This window comes from Pempheris klunzingeri, chromosome 16, assembly GCF_042242105.1.
Source record: "Pempheris klunzingeri isolate RE-2024b chromosome 16, fPemKlu1.hap1, whole genome shotgun sequence".
NCBI lineage: Eukaryota > Metazoa > Chordata > Actinopteri > Acropomatiformes > Pempheridae > Pempheris > Pempheris klunzingeri.
In genome coordinates this window covers 10,945,914-10,964,166 of record NC_092027.1, presented here as the reverse complement: position 1 = coordinate 10,964,166, position 18,253 = coordinate 10,945,914, and the positions used below count along the sequence as shown (strand labels likewise).

General features: G+C 39.4%; 2 protein-coding genes across 3 annotated transcripts; one reads left to right on the top strand and one right to left on the bottom strand.

Moving 5' to 3' along the window:
- The first annotated feature begins 2,134 nt into the window (after window positions 1-2,134).
- Window positions 2,135-13,925, top strand: ptpn2b (protein tyrosine phosphatase non-receptor type 2b). 2 transcript variants are annotated; one of them, XR_011585536.1, is made up of 11 exons: window positions 2,135-2,349; window positions 2,872-2,962; window positions 3,063-3,163; window positions 5,742-5,840; window positions 7,306-7,443; window positions 8,044-8,253; window positions 9,414-9,575; window positions 9,972-10,177; window positions 10,356-10,451; window positions 11,145-11,303; window positions 13,043-13,925. XR_011585536.1 is itself a non-coding variant. In XM_070847105.1 (10 exons), the coding sequence occupies exons 1-10, from the start codon at window positions 2,293-2,295 to the stop codon at window positions 13,062-13,064; spliced, it is 1,182 nt and encodes a 393-aa protein (XP_070703206.1). In that variant the 5' UTR covers window positions 2,135-2,292; the 3' UTR covers window positions 13,065-13,925. The 2 variants fall into 2 exon arrangements, 1 of the variants encoding a protein (XP_070703206.1); XM_070847105.1 differs by lacking the exon at window positions 11,145-11,303.
- A 548-nt stretch (window positions 13,926-14,473) lies between these two features.
- On the bottom strand, window positions 14,474-18,041 carry psmg2 (proteasome (prosome, macropain) assembly chaperone 2). The gene is made up of 7 exons (XM_070846520.1): window positions 17,719-18,041; window positions 16,959-17,130; window positions 16,577-16,635; window positions 16,199-16,317; window positions 15,921-16,100; window positions 15,188-15,308; window positions 14,474-14,971 (listed from the first exon to the last, which is right to left on the bottom strand). Exons 1-7 carry the CDS (start codon window positions 17,773-17,775, stop codon window positions 14,891-14,893), a joined length of 789 nt encoding a protein of 262 aa, XP_070702621.1. The 5' UTR covers window positions 17,776-18,041; the 3' UTR covers window positions 14,474-14,890.
- Between the last annotated feature and the right edge of the window lie 212 nt (window positions 18,042-18,253).

Here is an 18,253-nt window from a genome sequence, read left to right as displayed (position 1 = left end):
ATTTCCGAAACTGACCCTGCGTTTTGAATTAAACTGCCTATGTCTTCAAATATCTTTAAAGGATACACACACTGAACCTCTTACAATGATATGATTCGTCTGCTGTGTGCTCTTATTTGTGAGCCACATTATTTAACCGGAATATTTTTCTTTGTTAGCAGATGTTAACTTGACACGTCAGACAGTGTTTACCTAACAGAGGAAGTACTGCCTCCCTGTGGCCACCAATGTTTTTTTGTTGTTGTTTTTTTTTATGAAACCTTAACGCAACACACACACCCTAACCTTTAAATATATCAATTTATGGTCTAAAGCTTTTTTTTAAGATGAAATAAAAGATTAAACTCATTTTGCTTTAATTTTTGTATCACTTTGATGTTGCAGCTGGTAAAAGTGGGCCTACTTTGAATTACTTTATATAGCCTACTGCTGGGGAGTTTAACCTGTAATAATACATCACCATCTATTGTTGATTATTTTTTGTTAATAATCTCAATCTGCAACAATAGCTAACAGTAACAGTAACTAAATGTTTAAAATAAATACAGTGGTCTAAAAAGTACAATATTTGGACTTTTGCCTCCTGGAGCATAACGCATACCGGCCTGAAAATTGTACTTAAGTGAGTGTACTTAGTTTCCACCACTGCTCACAACGTATTACATCAGATGATAAAAGCAACCTTTAAATTCCCCCTGTGTAACTTTGACGTCACATTTAAACTGACATTTTTATAACCTTGTTATTTTAAATTGGAATATTCTAGACATCTCATGTATCATATATGTTATATTTCTTCAAAAACTTTGATTCATGGTCTTAACTGGGGATGAAATAACATCCCGTGGGGGTTTACGCTGATTACCAGAGGACGGAGATCATTTCATCACTGTAGTGTCTTTATGCTTCAGACACGTTCAAACATGTCCAACCATTTAACCAAGCACACCACATTGTGAGATGTTTTCTCAACTCTGTTTCTTAGTAACAACTACAAACTCAAAAAGGGAAGTAAGTGGAAGGAAGATAAAAGGAGATTAATTGCAGCACCGAGGCCCAGTCTTAGACGAAAAGGGAAACAGCAGCTCTGTAACGTTAGAAATGCTGCTTTTGACCTCTTTGTTGATCTGTAATCGGCCCCACAGGAATCAGATTACTGAAGAGTTTGTTGTCCAGCATCACATTTCCCTGTGTGATGGTGTTGTTTAACAAACGGTGTGTTACTGTGAAATTATACAGATGTTGAGATATCAATTCTAAAACTCTAAAACAAATTGAATACTAATTCAAGGATGCCACGATCCTTGAGAACTATATTAAAAGGTTCACTCTTTGTTGTAAATTGGTTTCCTAAATAATTGTTCAAAGTGACACATTCCCCTATCATTTTGATATTTTCATATCTAGATTTTACATTTGAAATGATTAGTTTATTAATTGATTGAGAGATATTTGATTGGCAATAATCCACTTAATTGATTTTTATAAACAAAAATGCCTCAGACTGACTCAAATGTGGATATCTGAGGGCATTTTGTACAATTATTACATTTAACAGACATTTTATGGGCCAAATGATTAATTATGATAATAATTATTGATGGAAACACTTGTTAGTTGCAGTCCTATTATGACTTGATTATAATCTAAATCTGAAAAATCATTGCAAAATACTGTATCAACTTAATAAACACACAAGATCTCTTACATTCATAAATGGATGTGAAACAGATGCATGCAAATCAATTTAAAGCGTACCTCATTTTTATCCTTAGGGCAATTTAAACTTTTAATCTCATTTTACTTCACATCCAGTTTAAATTTCTATCTATCTAGGATCATTTGTCAGTGTTTTACACTACATATACACCATATTGTAAATGAAGTCTTTACCTCAATGTATACCCGAGTTAAAGTAAATGTAAATAAACTACATATTTGTTTTGTTATTATATCTACAGACTGTATTAGGTGAAGTGAGGTCCATTTATCCCCCTCAGACTGAGTGTTGTAGTTGTTGACATCTCGTCTGCTCTCTGCAGGTCTTTGCAGCTTTTACTTTGACAGCTCCTGCAGGACCTCCTCTACGGCGCATGCGCACACGTCATTCCTCAGATGTCAACTGCACCGGGGAGATAACGGACAAGCAGCTAGCCGGAGCTCGTTAGCGCAGGGAAGTCACAAACTCTCTGACCAAAAACCCCTCTAACCTGAGTAAAGTAATGAGGTAGATAGTCGGACAACTACTCACAGGTACCTTGGTCGAAACAGACTGGCATTGCCACCGTGAAAATGGACCAGGATTTTGAGCACATAGATTCAGAGGGCCGGTGGCAAAAACTGTACCTAGTAAGTCTGTTAGCATAGCTAGCATGAAGCTAACATAAATAGTACTTCAAGCGCGCATTTAATTTAGCAAGCTAACAGTTCGGCTAATATCCGATATTTAGCCTGTTTTTCATCGAAGATTTCCTTCATATTTGTGTCTTTTTGTGTGTTATAAGTTTTTTCTTGGTTTCAGATTGTCTATAGACGCTGCCTGACGTTAATGTGATAACGTAAATGTTACCGTAAGCTTAGTTGGTGTCATAAGCTTGTGCATGTGGTTGAAGCTCACTGTGATAAGCTACATTATCGAGCTATTTTGTTGTTTCACTTTCATACTACTCAGATTTAATCCTCCACAGTGTGATCTCAGCGTGATAACTTCTATAATGTCCTGAAAGTGTGTTTGCTCACTGTAAATATTGGACACATTTTTACCAAGGATGTCATGTGTTTCCGTCTAGCTGTGCTCATATCAAGTGCTCCGATAGTGGTGGCAATGGGCCATAATATTTGATGTCCAAACAATCATTCTATTGTTTTCAGGAAATCAGGAACCAGTCCCACGAGTGCTCCTACAAAGTCGCAAAGTATCCAGAGAATCGCAATCGAAACAGATACAGAGATGTCAGTCCATGTAGGTAAACATTTACACTGTGACGTTCCTCTGAAACAGCTCTAACTGTGTCTGTCAATTTAACAACCGATCCCCCAAATGATTTTCTCTCCACCTGCAGATGATCACAGTCGGGTGAAGCTGGAGAACACCGAGAACGACTACATCAATGCAAGTCTGGTAGTCATGGAGGAGGCCCAGAGAAGTTACATATTGACTCAGGCAAGTTCAAAGCATTTTGTTCAACAGCCTAAAAGGCTGATTACATCTTTAAAGCAATATCATCATATTGCTTGGTTTGTATAACCAAACAGTCTAAATTACAAACATATTCAGTTTACTATGACACAAATCAAGGAAATCAGAAAACCCTCACAACCGGGTATGGGGTGTGTTTTATATTTGGTTGAAAAAATTACTTTACCATTTAGGCTTCAAGAAAGTTCAACTCTAAACTAACAAAAACTACAAAAATGTTTGACATTTTTAGTACTGTAATATAACATATTAACAACACACTCAATTCAATTCTTATTCATGAAAATGGTTGCCATCACCTTATAGTAAAACAGCAGTTCAGTTTCCTAAATAGAAGTCTTGTTAGTGTTTGTTTGTGTTATCAGAAAAGGCCAGTTTCGTTTTCCAGACTGTATCTTGAATTATGTGTGTGTGTGTGTGTGTGTTCTGTGACTGAGCAGGATGTATGATAAGCCGTTCTTGTTTGGTTTACCTGAATCATTTAGTGATTTTAACAAAAAAGTAACCAAGAGCTGGTGAATGTGTGTTATTTCTGATGCTATATCTTTGAAATCTTTTTAAATTAGAGAGTAGTAATAGCGATTTTCAGTTTCAAATAAGTAAATAATGAGTTTTCACAACATACTCTTATTTATCAAGAATGATTATTTTATATACATAAATCAGAAAATAATGAAATTCATGGTATTTCTTTATTTGTTAGGAATATTCATGTAGAGGTACTACAGTATTTTGTACCTAAGCTTTTTTCATTTTATGATTATTTACTACATTTATCTATGTACAGTTCAGACAGCTTTCAGACAAAAGCTAAGAACTTTGTCCTTAATCACACTGATACATCACAAGTGGCAGTTTCCTATTTGAAAATCAAGATTAATCAACACTTATGTGTGTCATATGTTTTTTCCTTACAACTCCCTTGCCTACACAGTGTTGTTTGTGTACAGAAGCTCCTAAACCGACCTCTAATAGCAAAGAAGTAAAGCTCCAGAGGAGAATCTGTTTCCAGACGACTTTGATGGATGCTTTTTCCACTTATCTGGTTACCACATAACCAAAAGGAGAACTCAAGTCGCAGGCTGATCCTAGTCAGCTGATTGGTAGTGACGTTTGCTTGTGGGATCATAAATGTCTTCCTAGTACTCTGTATTATTTGAGAGACAACTGCTATCTCATCATCAGTTTTGTGTGCATAACACTACCAGTCATAGTGAGTTTTGTACGATGTTTGCATTTTTCAGTCTTAACTGCTGAAATCAGACACTCCACCACTGTTTATGTGCTACTTATGACACAGGAACCAGCCGAAATACAAGGGACACCACAGATGCTTCTTATTTTCTAACACTCTGAGAGTGTTTTATTCATAAAAGGAGATACTCATTTTTTCATCTTGTCAAGGTTGTTGCTGTGTCTCGTCTCTCCAACCTTTTACCTTTATGCTGAGGGTACATGTATAAGGTTATATGTAAGACTGAGATATTATGATTACCCACTTAACTTTTTCATGTGATGTTTTTTTTTTGTTGCCAAGAATGACCACAGAAAACTAAGACTAATGTGATAAAAGATTCTTGTTCACAAAATGATACCACTCGCTGTGCACTAGATTCTGCTTCAGTAATTTAAAACCATGGAAAGTTTGCTCGGTTCAACATGAGATTAACATGTCAAGCTTCTTACAGTCATTGTGGATTGTAGCCTTCCCAAATAGTTCAAGAGTCAAAAACAGGACAACGGGGAGACATTTTTGAGGCTTTATCCAGCAAATATTATGCCAGTCTTTTGTGAAACTCATTGTTGGATGCTCAATAGCATGTTACAACAGATGTCATTTGTTCTCAAAGCCTGTGTGCATTTTATCTTTTGAGATAAAGCATAGCTAGATAGTACCATTCATCTGCAGTATGTTAAGTTATCATAATGTATGTGATGAACTCTGATCAGAGAGGGTTTGGGATTAATTACCATTATTAGGTTTCTTGTAGCATAATGAAAAATATGAAAAGAAAATGTTCCAAAAAGCTAAAATGTCCAGTTAATTTTGTGTATCCTCAAACAGTGGAGCCATAAGCAAAACTGCAGAAGTCCTTTAGTTATTTGCATCCTAATTTACATGAGATCAAACAATGTGTTACTGCACATGAAGGTGTTTCTATTAATCCTGTCTTTAGATGATTTTAAGCAAAGATTTTATCTCAGCATTGTCTATGTCTGTGTGTTTGAGAGACATTTGACATTTAAAGATATTGAAGCTTACAGGTTGCACATCCACCACATCATAACCTTTAGCAGTCTTGACCTTTAAGTAAACGTGTTATCATTCTGCAGATCTCTTATGCACAGTTATCACATTAATGAAGACACTCCCCGACCAGCTGCTTTTTTAATGTGCTCAGTGGATCTAAGGTTATTGTCCTTGCCTGAAGGATTACACAGATTTCCATTGTAAATGACTTTCCACTCGCCCATGGACTCATTCCTTCCTGCCATGTAACTGATCAAAGTGTTTTTGCATGTGTGTGTTTGTTGTCCACAGGGCCCCCTCAGGAACACCTGTGGCCACTTTTGGCTCATGATCTGGGAGCAGAAGACCAAGGCGATCATCATGCTCAACAGGGTCATCGAGAAAGGCTCAGTAAGCTCACAATAGTGAAAAGACATTTTGCTGTCTGGTCTGACATCTGTTTGCCTGGTGCACACACACCCACATACAGAGACTGTAGCAGTAGTGAATAGACCACAGAAAGACAGCAACACACACACTTTGTTGAAGTTTGCAGCCTGCTGATGGTGTGAAATAATTTATGCAGCTTGTTTAATTAATCTTGATATTTCTGTTCATATGCTCAACTGTGAAGCTTCACTCTCCTGTCAGCAGGATAACTGGAATTCAGTGTGTTCACAGATGTATGTGAGGAACAACTCTTTATAAATCCAGCGGTCATGCGATGTGCAGATTGAACACACACACACACACACACACACACTCTTAACGCTCTCTCTGACCCAGAGCAGCTGTGAACTCTCTCTCTCTTTCTCAGTACAACAGCTGGAATGGATCTCGCTCAGTCATGAGACTCACCCACAGTTTTCTTGGAAATAGAAGATAAACAGCACCTAGTCCACAGATATTATTAACCTCACAAGGATCTTTTATGTAGGCCAGCTCTCCGGTCCTGCAGAGAGGAGCTTACATAATGGACTTATCCTCAACAGTTCTGCCCATCGACTGTTTATTAAGAAAATACTCTATGATGATGTTTATTGCAGACACAAGTACAAAATAATTCATCACGGTATTTGACTGCTGTATTTACAGATGAAGATTAGGAATGCTTTTAGAATTGAGCCATGCTTCTCATAACAAGTTTGATTTGATTGTTTCCAGTGATGGTTTAGTGTAATGATAATTTGTTAAATATATATAAAATTCACCAGAAAGGGCAGGAAGTAAAATTTAAAAGAAAAGTATAGTTTTGCATATTTTAGTATTGGAGCTGTTTCTTTGTTCAAAATTAATTTCCTGTAGGTTTGTTTTTTGTATTTATAACATAGTGGTGCTGTAAAGGTTAGGGCTGTTGTCCCAAAATTAAAATACCCAAAAGTATTACATGAGAAAAATAAAATACGTGCAACAGATAGAATCTTAACTTATTCAAGTTTTTTAACCTTTGTTACAATTTTACAGGTATTTTATTTCAGTTTTTATTCGTGTGATGTGGCAAACAACAAGAACAAAACGTACAGACAATAAGCCAGTGACATAACATGTTTAGATGTGTAGTTCTTTGTTTTAATGACAGAGCAACATATTGTATTACATAAGTGTTACATGCCCTGTATGTGTAAAGGTGCCTGTATGTGTGGAGAGAGAGAGGACAAAGACATATAAAATACGGAGAGGATTTTCGGCCTCACCATTATTTAATTTGTGATACAGCATCCTTCTCATTGTTGAGGATCAAACTGTTGTTCTGTTGTTAAGGTTTACGTGGCCACTCAGCTAGCAATCGGGCTCATCAGGTGCTTGTCTTTGTCAGATGTTGAACTTATTTGGTAACTCTCACCGGGTTCGTCTCCTTTTTGTCTTTCTTTGACAGGAAAAGTGTGCTCAGTACTGGCCCATGGCTGAGGAGAAGGAGATGGCCTTCAGAGACACACGTTTCTTGGTCACACTGTTGTCAGAAGACACCAAGTCTTACTACACCACCAGAGTGCTGGAGCTGCAGAATATTAGTGTAGGCCAGAGTTTTACTTGATATAAGGGACATTCACATTAAGGAGACAAAGGAGAACTGAAATGGTTCAAGCATGTCACACCAACAGCCCAACGTAGACCTATGTTGGTCAAGGCTTCTGAACTGAAAGCAAGCTTGTTCATTACTAAGGCTTATTGTTTCTCTGTTTCCACAGACTTTGAGTCTTCTTTGAAACAGAAGACTTTTATGTTCCTACGTATGCAATGTTTTGTAGTGTGTAGGTGTAGAGAAAATGCAAATCAGCTGCAGATAATGCAGCAGATAATTTTAAGTATTTAAAATACACATGATTAAACTACAATGTTTCCACTATAAATAGTACTTTATAAAATCAGGTTTTAATTAACTAAGAAAAAACAGCATATTGCAAAAGAACATGCTTTGATTTACTGTTTTCAGAACCTGGTTTTGAATTGAAACTGAAACTTTTGGAAATGCTTGCTTGGTTCAGCTGTCAAACATTAGTGAAATAACCTCAAATCACCTCAAACAGAACAGATAAAAATCACCTCTGACCAGCTCACTGCATGTAAATAAGCTTTGTACCTGCTGATGGGGCCTGTTTGCCTGCTTTCACAGACGGGGGAGAAGAGAGAGATCCACCACTTTCATTACACCACGTGGCCCGATTTTGGCGTTCCAGAGTCCCCTGCGTCCTTCCTAAACTTTCTCTTCAAAGTGAGGGAGTCAGGGGCGTTGGGGGTGGAACATGGGCCGGCTGTGGTGCACTGCAGTGCTGGAATCGGACGCTCTGGGACGTTTTCTTTAGTCGACACGTGTGTGGTCCTGGTAAGTCCTGCCTCTTCGCTCTGTGTCACTCTGTTAGCTCAGATTGAGTGTTGCTCACAGTGGCCAAATCCAGGTGGTTTTCAGTTTTTCTAGATTAGTCACATTTTGTATGATCACAAAAATGGTAGCAGAGTATTTAGAGTTAAACACTAGTCTCAAGTTTCTTATAAGCTGTAAGGTTTTCTGTTCAACATTAAATTTCAAGATATGGGCTCATTCACTCAAACTTACCTTTTTATTAAAAGTCACAATTAAATATGAAATCTGTGTTTCCATTGTCTGACCAAGGAAGGACACAGACTGTGACCCTTTTTTTTTTTTTTTACATTTAAGGTAATTCTGCCTCTGACCTGCCTCTGACTATTTAAAAGGATTTAAATAAAAACATTTGACATAAGTACACAGTTTATTTACAACAAACTGATAGTCAGTCAAATATGAAAAAGCAGATGTTATCAGTAATTTACCTGAATCACTCTGTAACCCTGTGAATTTGCCTCATTAGCACTTATTGTGTCGATAAAAATAAATATGTTTTCTGTTTTTTGGGCAGACAGTCAGTTTCATGATTGAACATGGTGACTAGATTTAAAAACAACAATCAAACTATTTTAGATAACAGTTTAAATAAATCTATTTTAACCCTAAACTCAAACTGCTGAGAACTACTTAGACTTTTCTTCATAAACAAATTATTACATGTTTATAATAATAATAATAATACATTTTATTTATAGGCACCTTTCAAGGCACCCAAGGACACCGTGCAACACACAGTTAAAAACAAACAGTGAAAAAGCAAGTTAAAAAGTCCCCCAAAAAATTTTAAAAAACCAAGGGGTGGGAGATCTGCAGAGTGGTGTTACAGAGAGTAGGCTTGTTTAAACAGGTGGGTTTATGTACAACCCGCAGCTGAAATTCAAGTTGTTCTCTTGAAAACATGATGAAGAGGGAGATAAACCAGATCAGAGGATAACATGGCACTATAAAAAGTCAGTAACAACATTTCATCCCATAGGACTGGCGATGTGTAGTTGTGTATGAACATGTCGGGCTTAAATTTTCCCTCAAAACACAACCAACAAACGTGTCACCAGATGCTGGGAAAACAGGGGGTTCATCTGATCTACTGAGCTGATTTACATTGCTGTCCTGCCCAGATGGACAAGAGGAAAGAGCCCTCATCAGTAGACATCAAAAGCATCCTGCTGGACATGAGGAAGTACCGCATGGGCCTGATCCAGACCCCTGACCAGCTCCGCTTCTCTTACATGGCTGTCCTCGAAGGAACAAAGTACATCATGGGAGACTCCTCTGTGCAGGTACCCCCCCCCACAACCATATTACACTTAAACACAGAAACTTTAGATGCACCATAAGGCTAAAGGGAAGTCTGTGCCAAGAGCAACTTTTAAAAACTCCTCAACTATTCACGTTTTGTTAAACCACTCGATTGTTACAGCAGAATTGTGTAATAAGTTGAGCATCCAACTGGAGTAAATACATCCCAAATATTAATAGTTATTCTCTTTATTTATATGGTTCAAAGGCAGACTGGATGTCTACTTTTCAAATTCAAATTAAAAGCATATTCCAACCTAATAATTAGGTTAATGAGGAAAAACGTATTTATTTCAGTAGAAAACCATCTATCTAAAAATAAACTTTAATCTAATAATCTTTCTCGTCTGTCTACATTTGCTGTTCTCTTCATGTAGAACCGGTGGCAGGAGTTGTCCAGGGAAGACCAGGAGCCGACATCAGAGTCTCCCCCCTCCACTCAGCCTCAGGCCAAATGTCCAGAGCGATGCAACGGCAGCCAGCGGGGAGGTCAGCCGGAGGAGGGAGGGGACTACAGGCAGGATGGCAAAGTACCTGCACAGTCTCCCTGCAAGGAACAGGAGCTGGACAGCAGCACAACACAGTCAGTACACTCAGGATGATTAAAGAAACATGCACCGCTCGATAAATGATCTGAACAGGTCGTTGGCGACTGGCTAAAGAATACATTTCTAATAGAGAAAGGCAAAATGAACGCATGCGGTTGGAAAGGGACAGACAGCCAAACAGCTGTTTAACCATTTTCTTTCTTTTTGATGCAGCAAACGACGCAGAGAAGAGACCATCTCCAAATCAGGCACAGCCAAGACACCCCAAAGCAAGCCCCGGACAAATGACTCAGAGAAGAAGCGAAAAAGGTGATTACGCTTGATAGGAGCCACTTCTTGTTTTTCATTCACAAAGCATCAAATTGTTGTTTCCTTCTAGGATGTTTGGTCGTGCACCATCACATCGCCACTTCTGTATTCATTACACACCCTAATTCATTCGGCCTAGTGTGATATTTATACATGTACGTATCAGACTGTAATGACCAGATCTAATCCGTCATAATCCCTGTATAACGTTGTAGAAAATCTGCAGTCTGACATACTGTTGCATGCATCTGTTGCGATGTAAAAGAGATGTCAAAGAAGAAAAGATATGAGTCAGTTTTCAGAGTCATTTCCTTTAACCACAAAGAGGAAATCCAGACAGGCTTTCCCACATCATGACTCACTTCAAGTTAGGCTTCACTACGCACCTAGGCTTCATTTTCTGTCTCTATTTCTAATTTTTTGTCTCTTTCCTGAACATTCTCAGTCGTTTAGTGTGAAGCCACCAGTCTAGCTAACTCACGTCGACTTCCTGCTGTCTAAAAGGCGGTGCAGGTTAGACCTGATGAGGCACTTATTTCTGATGACTGTGCACCTCCAAAATCGGCTCACTAAGTCATTTCTGAGAAGCCCCTCCTCTGTTGTGTGACATGTCCGTGTTGTTCCAGTAATTCGGCCCAAACTGCACCATTTTTGACGAGGTCTTACTCTGCTGTTTTGGTTCTTCTCGGACAGTCTGGGCTGCATTTGCTGCACATGACAAGAGGCCTGTCCAGTGGGGGGAAGTGTACCTTTGCCCCCCTCTGTGACAGCAACAACCACCACGGAGAGCACATTTAGAGGACGAAGTTTACCCACAGCTTTTAAAAAGAACGCCCAGTCTTGTACATGGAGGTGTGTGTGTGTGTGCGTGTGTGTGTGTGCGCTTGGTGTCTGCTGTGTTTTTGTTACCGATGAGGATTTGCTCTTCTGTTTGTGTTTTGCTTCTCTCCTCTGGTTTGGAGTTGTGTTCATTTTGGCTGCACTTTCGCATGGTGTGTGTGTGCGCGTTTGTGGCGTGTGGTGTATGTATGTGTGTACATTTATGGTTTATAGTGGATGAAGCTCTGACATTCTGGGTTGAGTTAGAATAATGCAAGGTGCCAATTTATACTGTGAATCATATATTTAAATTTGGTGGCATCTTTTTATCAGTCTGTTCAATCATGCCAAAGGTTACTAAGCAAAGCCAGCCTTATTATCAACAACCACTAAAGTTTCACTTTACTAAACCACTGCTTTGCTCATAAAAGCGTATTTTGTCGGCAAGTAAGGTGGCTAAAATAGAGACTAGAATAGGATTACTGACGGTCCCTTGACAATCGTATGATCACAGGTTGTTCTGGTTGAGGATTTTTGTTGCATGCTCCCGTGGACCTTGGCATGGCAGTGTCAGTTGTGCTGTGGCCTTGTTAAAGTTTGAATGGACATTTGGATGTTTGTAATTCACCAGAAGATTCATGCTCAGACCTCAGAGGGCCTCTTTTGATTAAATAGGCTGGAGGACCATTGAACAGTGGTAGATGTTTCTGGCTGCAACTGACAATTATTTTCAGTGTCAATTTATCTGTTGATTAAGGAATTCAGTCTAAAGAATGTCAGGAAATAACTAAAATGCTAAAGCCAACATTGTCTCATGTTTCGTTAACAGCCCACAAGCCCCCAAATAATCAGTTAACTATCACAAAGAAACAAGACAAAGAAAAGCACCAAGTCCTCAAAATTAAAAAGCTGAAATGGGAGAATGTGGGTATTTTTGCTTGAAAAACAGCTTAGAATAACAAGATAATCAAAATATTTGCTGATTTTCTGGCAATCGTTTCAGTCTTTTAACAAATTAAACATATTATTTCTGCAGGCTTTAGCAGTATCATGCACAGGACAATATAAGTATTAAGCAGATTTACATGTGTGCATAACTGATTTTGAGCACAGCGCTCATCTCTCGCTCAAAGAGCCCGAGATTACTTTAACAGATCAAACCCAAAGATAGTAAGTTCACAAAACTGAAAATGAAGGAGACACTATTAGGTTGATAAATAATTGACCTAAATGACTAGTCAGTGATCAATGTTGTTCAGGTCTACTCACAGCTCACAGATAATCAAATCGTCAGTACCTAAATGGGAATTTCCTTGAAAACCTTTTCTTACAGCTAAGAACATCTGAACAGAGTGCCGCTTATTTAACATGACGGCTGCTTTCGCTGCATTGATAATCTAATGTCGGTATGATCAAAGTCATCCCAGACAGTGGGTGCTTTTCATTACGCTAACTTGTGCTTCCTTGCCTCCTCCCTCCTCCGATGATCTGGAAATGGTTTCCCTTCGGCCATCATGGAGGATCCTCCAATCCCTTATATGGACCTGGAGGAGAGAGGAGGCTTCTGGAGGAGCTTCTGCCACAGCTCCTGCTGGCAGCTGAGCAAAGCCTCCTCCAGTTTTCCGCTCTCTGTGAACGGGTTTCATCTTTTAAATTAAGCCAAGCTGAAGAGACTAACTTGATGTTGCGGCATTCTTGAGCTTCACTGACTGAAAAACTGCCAGAAAAGATTCTGAGTTCAGCCCCTTTAAATACTTTGTGTCTTCTGACAGGGCGAAAACCAGTGACTGCTAACCACCTCCACCTGCGGCCACGCAACAACAGCTCTGGCAGCAAAGCCAACATCGGCAGGGAACTCCAGCTCTCTCCCAACCTCTGCGTCCTCCTTCCTCGACTCCTAACCACTCTTCCTCACCTCCACCTCAGCAGCCAGCTCTCCTTTCTTCATCCCTTTTGTTTTTTTTTTCTTGTCTCAACCCAGTAGCATTATTCGCCCGCCCCGTCTTCTTCCACCCGTTAGCAGCACATCACTCCCACATCCGCAGCTTTCCCCTCATCCTCCTCATCTGAACTGTTTACAGCAGACACTTTGACATTCTTTCAAGAGAGCACATTTGAAAAGAGAAACACACCAGCGCTTTATCCCGCGGTCACACCTCAGCCACAGCCTCCACTGCTTCTGAATACCTTGTTTGTTTTCTTTATATTATTATTTGCAGCTTTGTCATTCTATTTTGCTTCTTTGCATTTATGAAATTAAGACTGATAATGGGGCTATGCATCGCCAATTTGTAATGCTGTTCATATGTGTATTTTTAGAAAACTTTTTTTCAGAGGGGAAAATAAAAATGTTCTATTTTTTATAAGAAATTACTTGAAGTTTTTCACAGCAATGGGGGGTTGGTCAAATGAGAAGCACTGCCTCCTCCCATATGAGAAATTCAGTGGCATGTAATGTGTCCATGATGTACATAGTGTTCTTTTTAAGATGTGTGTAAAGACATATTTTTGCTTGTACAAAAAACCAAAAAAAGAAGACGAACGACAATGTTACAGATTTGAATATAGTAGAAAAGCTGACTTGATGACTTGTTCTCCTTTTGAAATGAATTTGTCTTAAGTTTCTCTTTCTCTTAGAGTGTACTCTACAAATAAAACTGGTATTATCTAGTTTACATAAGAACCCATCTTTGCTCTTCTCTGGCTTCTTCATCACAAACCTGTTGAGGAATAACTTTGGTATTTATTTATTTATTTTTTACATATTTTGGAATTGGTCTAGCAGACTGATATTGACTGATCTATAGTGTTCGTCTACATGGAATCTAATATAATTCTTTACTTCTAGGCCCAGCAATGTTTTTCAAATGATTAATATGTCCTCTACAGATCAAATCTTCATTTAGGTTTTTTCTCGGGACATTCTTTTCTCACAGCCCATCTACACAGAAACCACATAAAACAGATCAGACAGAAAGGGAAACCAAACACTCAGCAAAGCAGCTTCACAAGGTCAAAGTATGAATCAGACCGCTGCTTCGCTGTTACCACAATGGAAGTAGTTGAAGTACGTTGTCAAAAGGAATCAAATTTCAGAGAGGCGGGTGTGCCAGGAATACAGAGTGGCACCTGGCCAACCACTTTCAGTTAAGCAGGCAGAGGCAGCGTCCAGTGTGAGTCACACAAAGTATTTGTTGTTATAGATAGACTCACATTTGATTTTTTTATTAAGGAAAAAAACAAAACATTCAAATGCTGCAGTACTAGGAAGCAGTATTTCAGAAGTGCACGTTTGGGTCAATTCCTGTACATGTTTGTACATCTAAAGACTTTTATAGAGTGATGGTGGGGGTTCCTGTGGGGTCCATTTACAGCTATATGTTATGCCCAGGCAAGGTATTTTAACCATAAAACCTCATCTAAAAGCAGTATTATCAGCCCAGGACACTGAAAGTCAGATGTGACGACAGTTAAGACTTCAGTGGTCTGAAAAATGTCAACCTGTCAATGGCTGGACAGCAGAGACGCCTAAGAAAACATTTGAGAGTTTTCAGAGCTTGCTGAATTCCCCAGAAGCAAATCATGAGCTAAAAATAGAAAACAAACTAAACTTGTGTGTATCAGAAGAGTGCGGGAGGGATGCCGTTGCCAAACAGAAGACTCCAGGAGGCTGGGATCTTCCATGCGGTGGGTTTTTGGCTCTGAAATACATAAAACATAAAAGATCCCCGGTCACTAGTTGTGCTGTAGTTTACAGTGTTTTGCACTTGATCAAACTAGGCATGTTGTTCACTATGACAGAATGCTCTTCTCTAAGTCTTCAAAAGTTTTTTTTCTCACTGCGCTGAAAAGGGTTAAAGGCAAATGTCTCTGTAACCTAACTGCAGCGAGGCCATCTGTTCAACTTTGCCACTCACGGGATTGTCCAGCAGATGGAGCCAGTCGTTCAGGTGGTTCACGAGCGTGAAGGCGTCCGGGATGTTGTCGCCCTCTGAGCAGAAGAGCAGCAGCACAGCCAGCGGGACGTCCTCTGCACAACTGGACACAACATCCAGCACACACGGTGAGACACATTTTAAAAAAAAAAAAAAGAAAAAGAAAAAGAAAAACCCATAAAAGAGATGTTTCTGTGTGCTGGATTAAAAAAAAAAAAAAAACTTAACTTGACTCAGTTATAACTAGTGGTTATTTGAGTTACTGTTGCCTTTCTGTCAACTCAAACCAGTGTGACCTCTGACCTCAACAAGGTATTTTCACCCAGAGGACTGCAGCTCTTTCTGACCACACTCTGTAAACCCTGGAGGTTGTTGCGTGCTAAAAACTCAATATATCAGCAGAGTCTGATTCATTCTGATGCTCAGTTTGAACTTCAGCAGATTGTCTTGTCCATGTCTTCCTGCCTGCGTTGCTCCCATGTGATTGGCTGATTAGATATTTGTTAACAATCAGTTGGACAGGTGTACCAAATTAAGTGGCCGGTGTGTGTAAATGTAGATACACACAAAACTGTGCAAAATGATACAAAGAGGTAAAATAAAAAAAACATCCAAACTATCAAGAACAAACTGAGATTCTTTTATGATCTATGACAAAGAATATAGACATTTCAGAAACATTTATGGTATAAAAAGTCAACATCTCTCTCTGTACCTGTCTGTGTAGAGTCCTTTGGTTATGCCTCCTCCGGGGATGTAGAGGCGTGGCTCCGTGTCGGCGTCTGTCAGCCCGGGGAATGCTGACACTCGCTCCATCTCCCTCCAGCTGAGCTCTTTCAATGCGTCGGCGCTCCCCTTCAGCAGGGACGGGGTGACCAGGTACCTCAAAGGAGTGCTGACACGGACACACATTTGTTAGCAGGCGTGACTGTAAACACAAAACACGTAAAGACAAACACGTGCAGTGATGACGTGGAGCCCGTGGTTAGGTACCCTTGCAGCTGCTGGTCGTCCCTCTGGTAGGCGTGGCTGCTGGACAGAACAACAGTCCTGGAGAACCCGCTTTCTTTGATCCAAGACACGAGCAGCTGACGGAACTTTTTGAATTTTGTCTGCAATTAAAACAAAATTGTGAGCCACAAATACAATAATGCCTATTCCACCCCTCTGTATGTCCACTGGTAAAGATAAAGATGTAGCTCACACTCTCTGATAACATACAATCACTAAAAAACTAGATTATGCAAATAAAAATGGAGGCCACAAACCCCATAAACACTCCTTTGGATCTTTGGATCATGAAAAATATCAAATTAAAGAAAAAAGACACACGGCATCAACTCATGCTGATGAGACAGACGTTGTCTTTACCTGAATAATTGGCGCCCTGATTTGAAGAACTGCCAACTTGAGCTCAGCTGCTGTATAAACTGTTGATAAGAGAAAGTTGACAGATTCAGTGAGGATTAGATTTTAAATGTGTTTGCTTCTCTAATAGCTTTCAGTACAGATCAGCATTCTTACTACATAGAAAAGGTCACGAAACCACATTTTCACAGACAAAAATCAAGTCAGTGTCAGTGTTAAGTCAGTGTTAGTCATATTAGCACAATTTAACAAGTTACAAAGTAGCTCAAACAGGCGCTCAGATAAAAAAAAAAAACATACTTCACTATTAAAATGTGCACATTTACTCCTCTACAAGACCCGAAGCGGTAATGAAATCCACATCATGGCAGTGACCAGACGGTACCTTCTGCGGGTGTGTGCAGCTCCTCTGCGTCTTCTTTGCAGGTGGCGTACGGGTTGTTCCCCGCCATGGGAATGAGACAATCCGTGTGCATGTAGCCCACTCTGCTCATATTGAGAGTGGACACTATGAGGTCCACAGCCAGCTGGCCCACATTACCCACAGCCACTGCAGGCTGGGGGGGGGGGGGGGGGGGGGGGGGGGGGAGAGAGAATAAAACCATAGTCAAGAGTCATTATTTTGATAAGTGATTGAGTTTGTTTTCTTGTAAAAATGCAGCCTCCAATGTGTGATGGTTTTCTGCTTTTCCTTGTCTTAGATTAAACTGTATTATGTTTAGGTCTGGTTGGAAGACATCTTCACGTTGGGCTCTGGATTGTGGACATGGTCAATAGTTCATACAAATCAAACAATTAATTAACTGAGAACATAATCAGCTGCTTATCGTGATCATATTACTTTAGAGTAAAATGCTGCTTACACATAAGTGCACGAGTAATAATCTAATATCTAATAGTTCAGTCACAGGTGATATTTATCTGCAGTAAGTAATTTTACTGTTACCAGGCAGGTTTTTAATGAGTAGTTGTAGTACTTTAACAGTGTTGTATCGGTACTTTTACCAAAATAAAAGGTCTGAATAGTTCCTCCACTCCTCAACTGATAATAACACACACTAATACACACTAAAAACACACATTATACAAGACGGACACGACATTAACTCACTAACTACAGTCTGTGAATGAAACCACACACTCACCATGACGAGGGTGAAATCCTTGAAGGAGGGCGCTGAGTTTTGTGAGGAGATAAACATGTTTCTGTTTATCTGGCAGACACAGAGAGACACACAGCTACCGAGGAAGAGATTTAATGTTTATAATGTGTTTCTGATTATATCCAAAGTTATATCCTCCCGGTTGTTTTCACTTCCGTCTTCATGCCTGGTGCTGGGGACCTCTCATCGGCGTCGACTGATGATGACGGAGCGGCTTTAGTACCTGCTGCGATTGCCTGAATAAAAAGAATCTGTAAAACTTTATTTTGGGGGGAAATATTAAGTGAAAATCTTTGCCTGTGTTTATCAGTCCATATATTTCATATAAGCTTCATATTTGAAATAATTTTGTAGGAGTCACTTTTATAATCAGGCATTTCTACGGTCAAACTTCAGCTCTGCAAAGATTATTTGCGTGTTAGAGATCTGCAACACCATTTTTTTTTTTTAAAAAAAAAAGGGCCGTCTTAAACACACATAGACTATATAAAACAATCTTTGTACAGTATGTAAGTAC

Excerpts from the sequence above, each read along its gene's own strand:
- psmg2 (XM_070846520.1), bottom strand. The coding sequence starts at position 17,775 with ATGTTTATCTCCTCACAAAACTCAGCGCCCTCCTTCAAGGATTTCACC. Across the intron at positions 16,318-16,576 it reads TCAGGGCGCCAATTATTCAG|ACAAAATTCAAAAAGTTCCG; the intron begins GTAAAGACAACG and ends TTTTAATTGCAG. Across the intron at positions 14,972-15,187 it reads TCCATCTGCTGGACAATCCC|AGCCAAAAACCCACCGCATG; the intron begins GTGAGTGGCAAA and ends TATGTATTTCAG.
- ptpn2b (XM_070847105.1), top strand. The coding sequence starts at position 2,293 with ATGGACCAGGATTTTGAGCACATAGATTCAGAGGGCCGGTGGCAAAAA. Across the intron at positions 2,350-2,871 it reads GGTGGCAAAAACTGTACCTA|GAAATCAGGAACCAGTCCCA; the intron begins GTAAGTCTGTTA and ends TATTGTTTTCAG. Across the intron at positions 8,254-9,413 it reads TCGACACGTGTGTGGTCCTG|ATGGACAAGAGGAAAGAGCC; the intron begins GTAAGTCCTGCC and ends TGTCCTGCCCAG.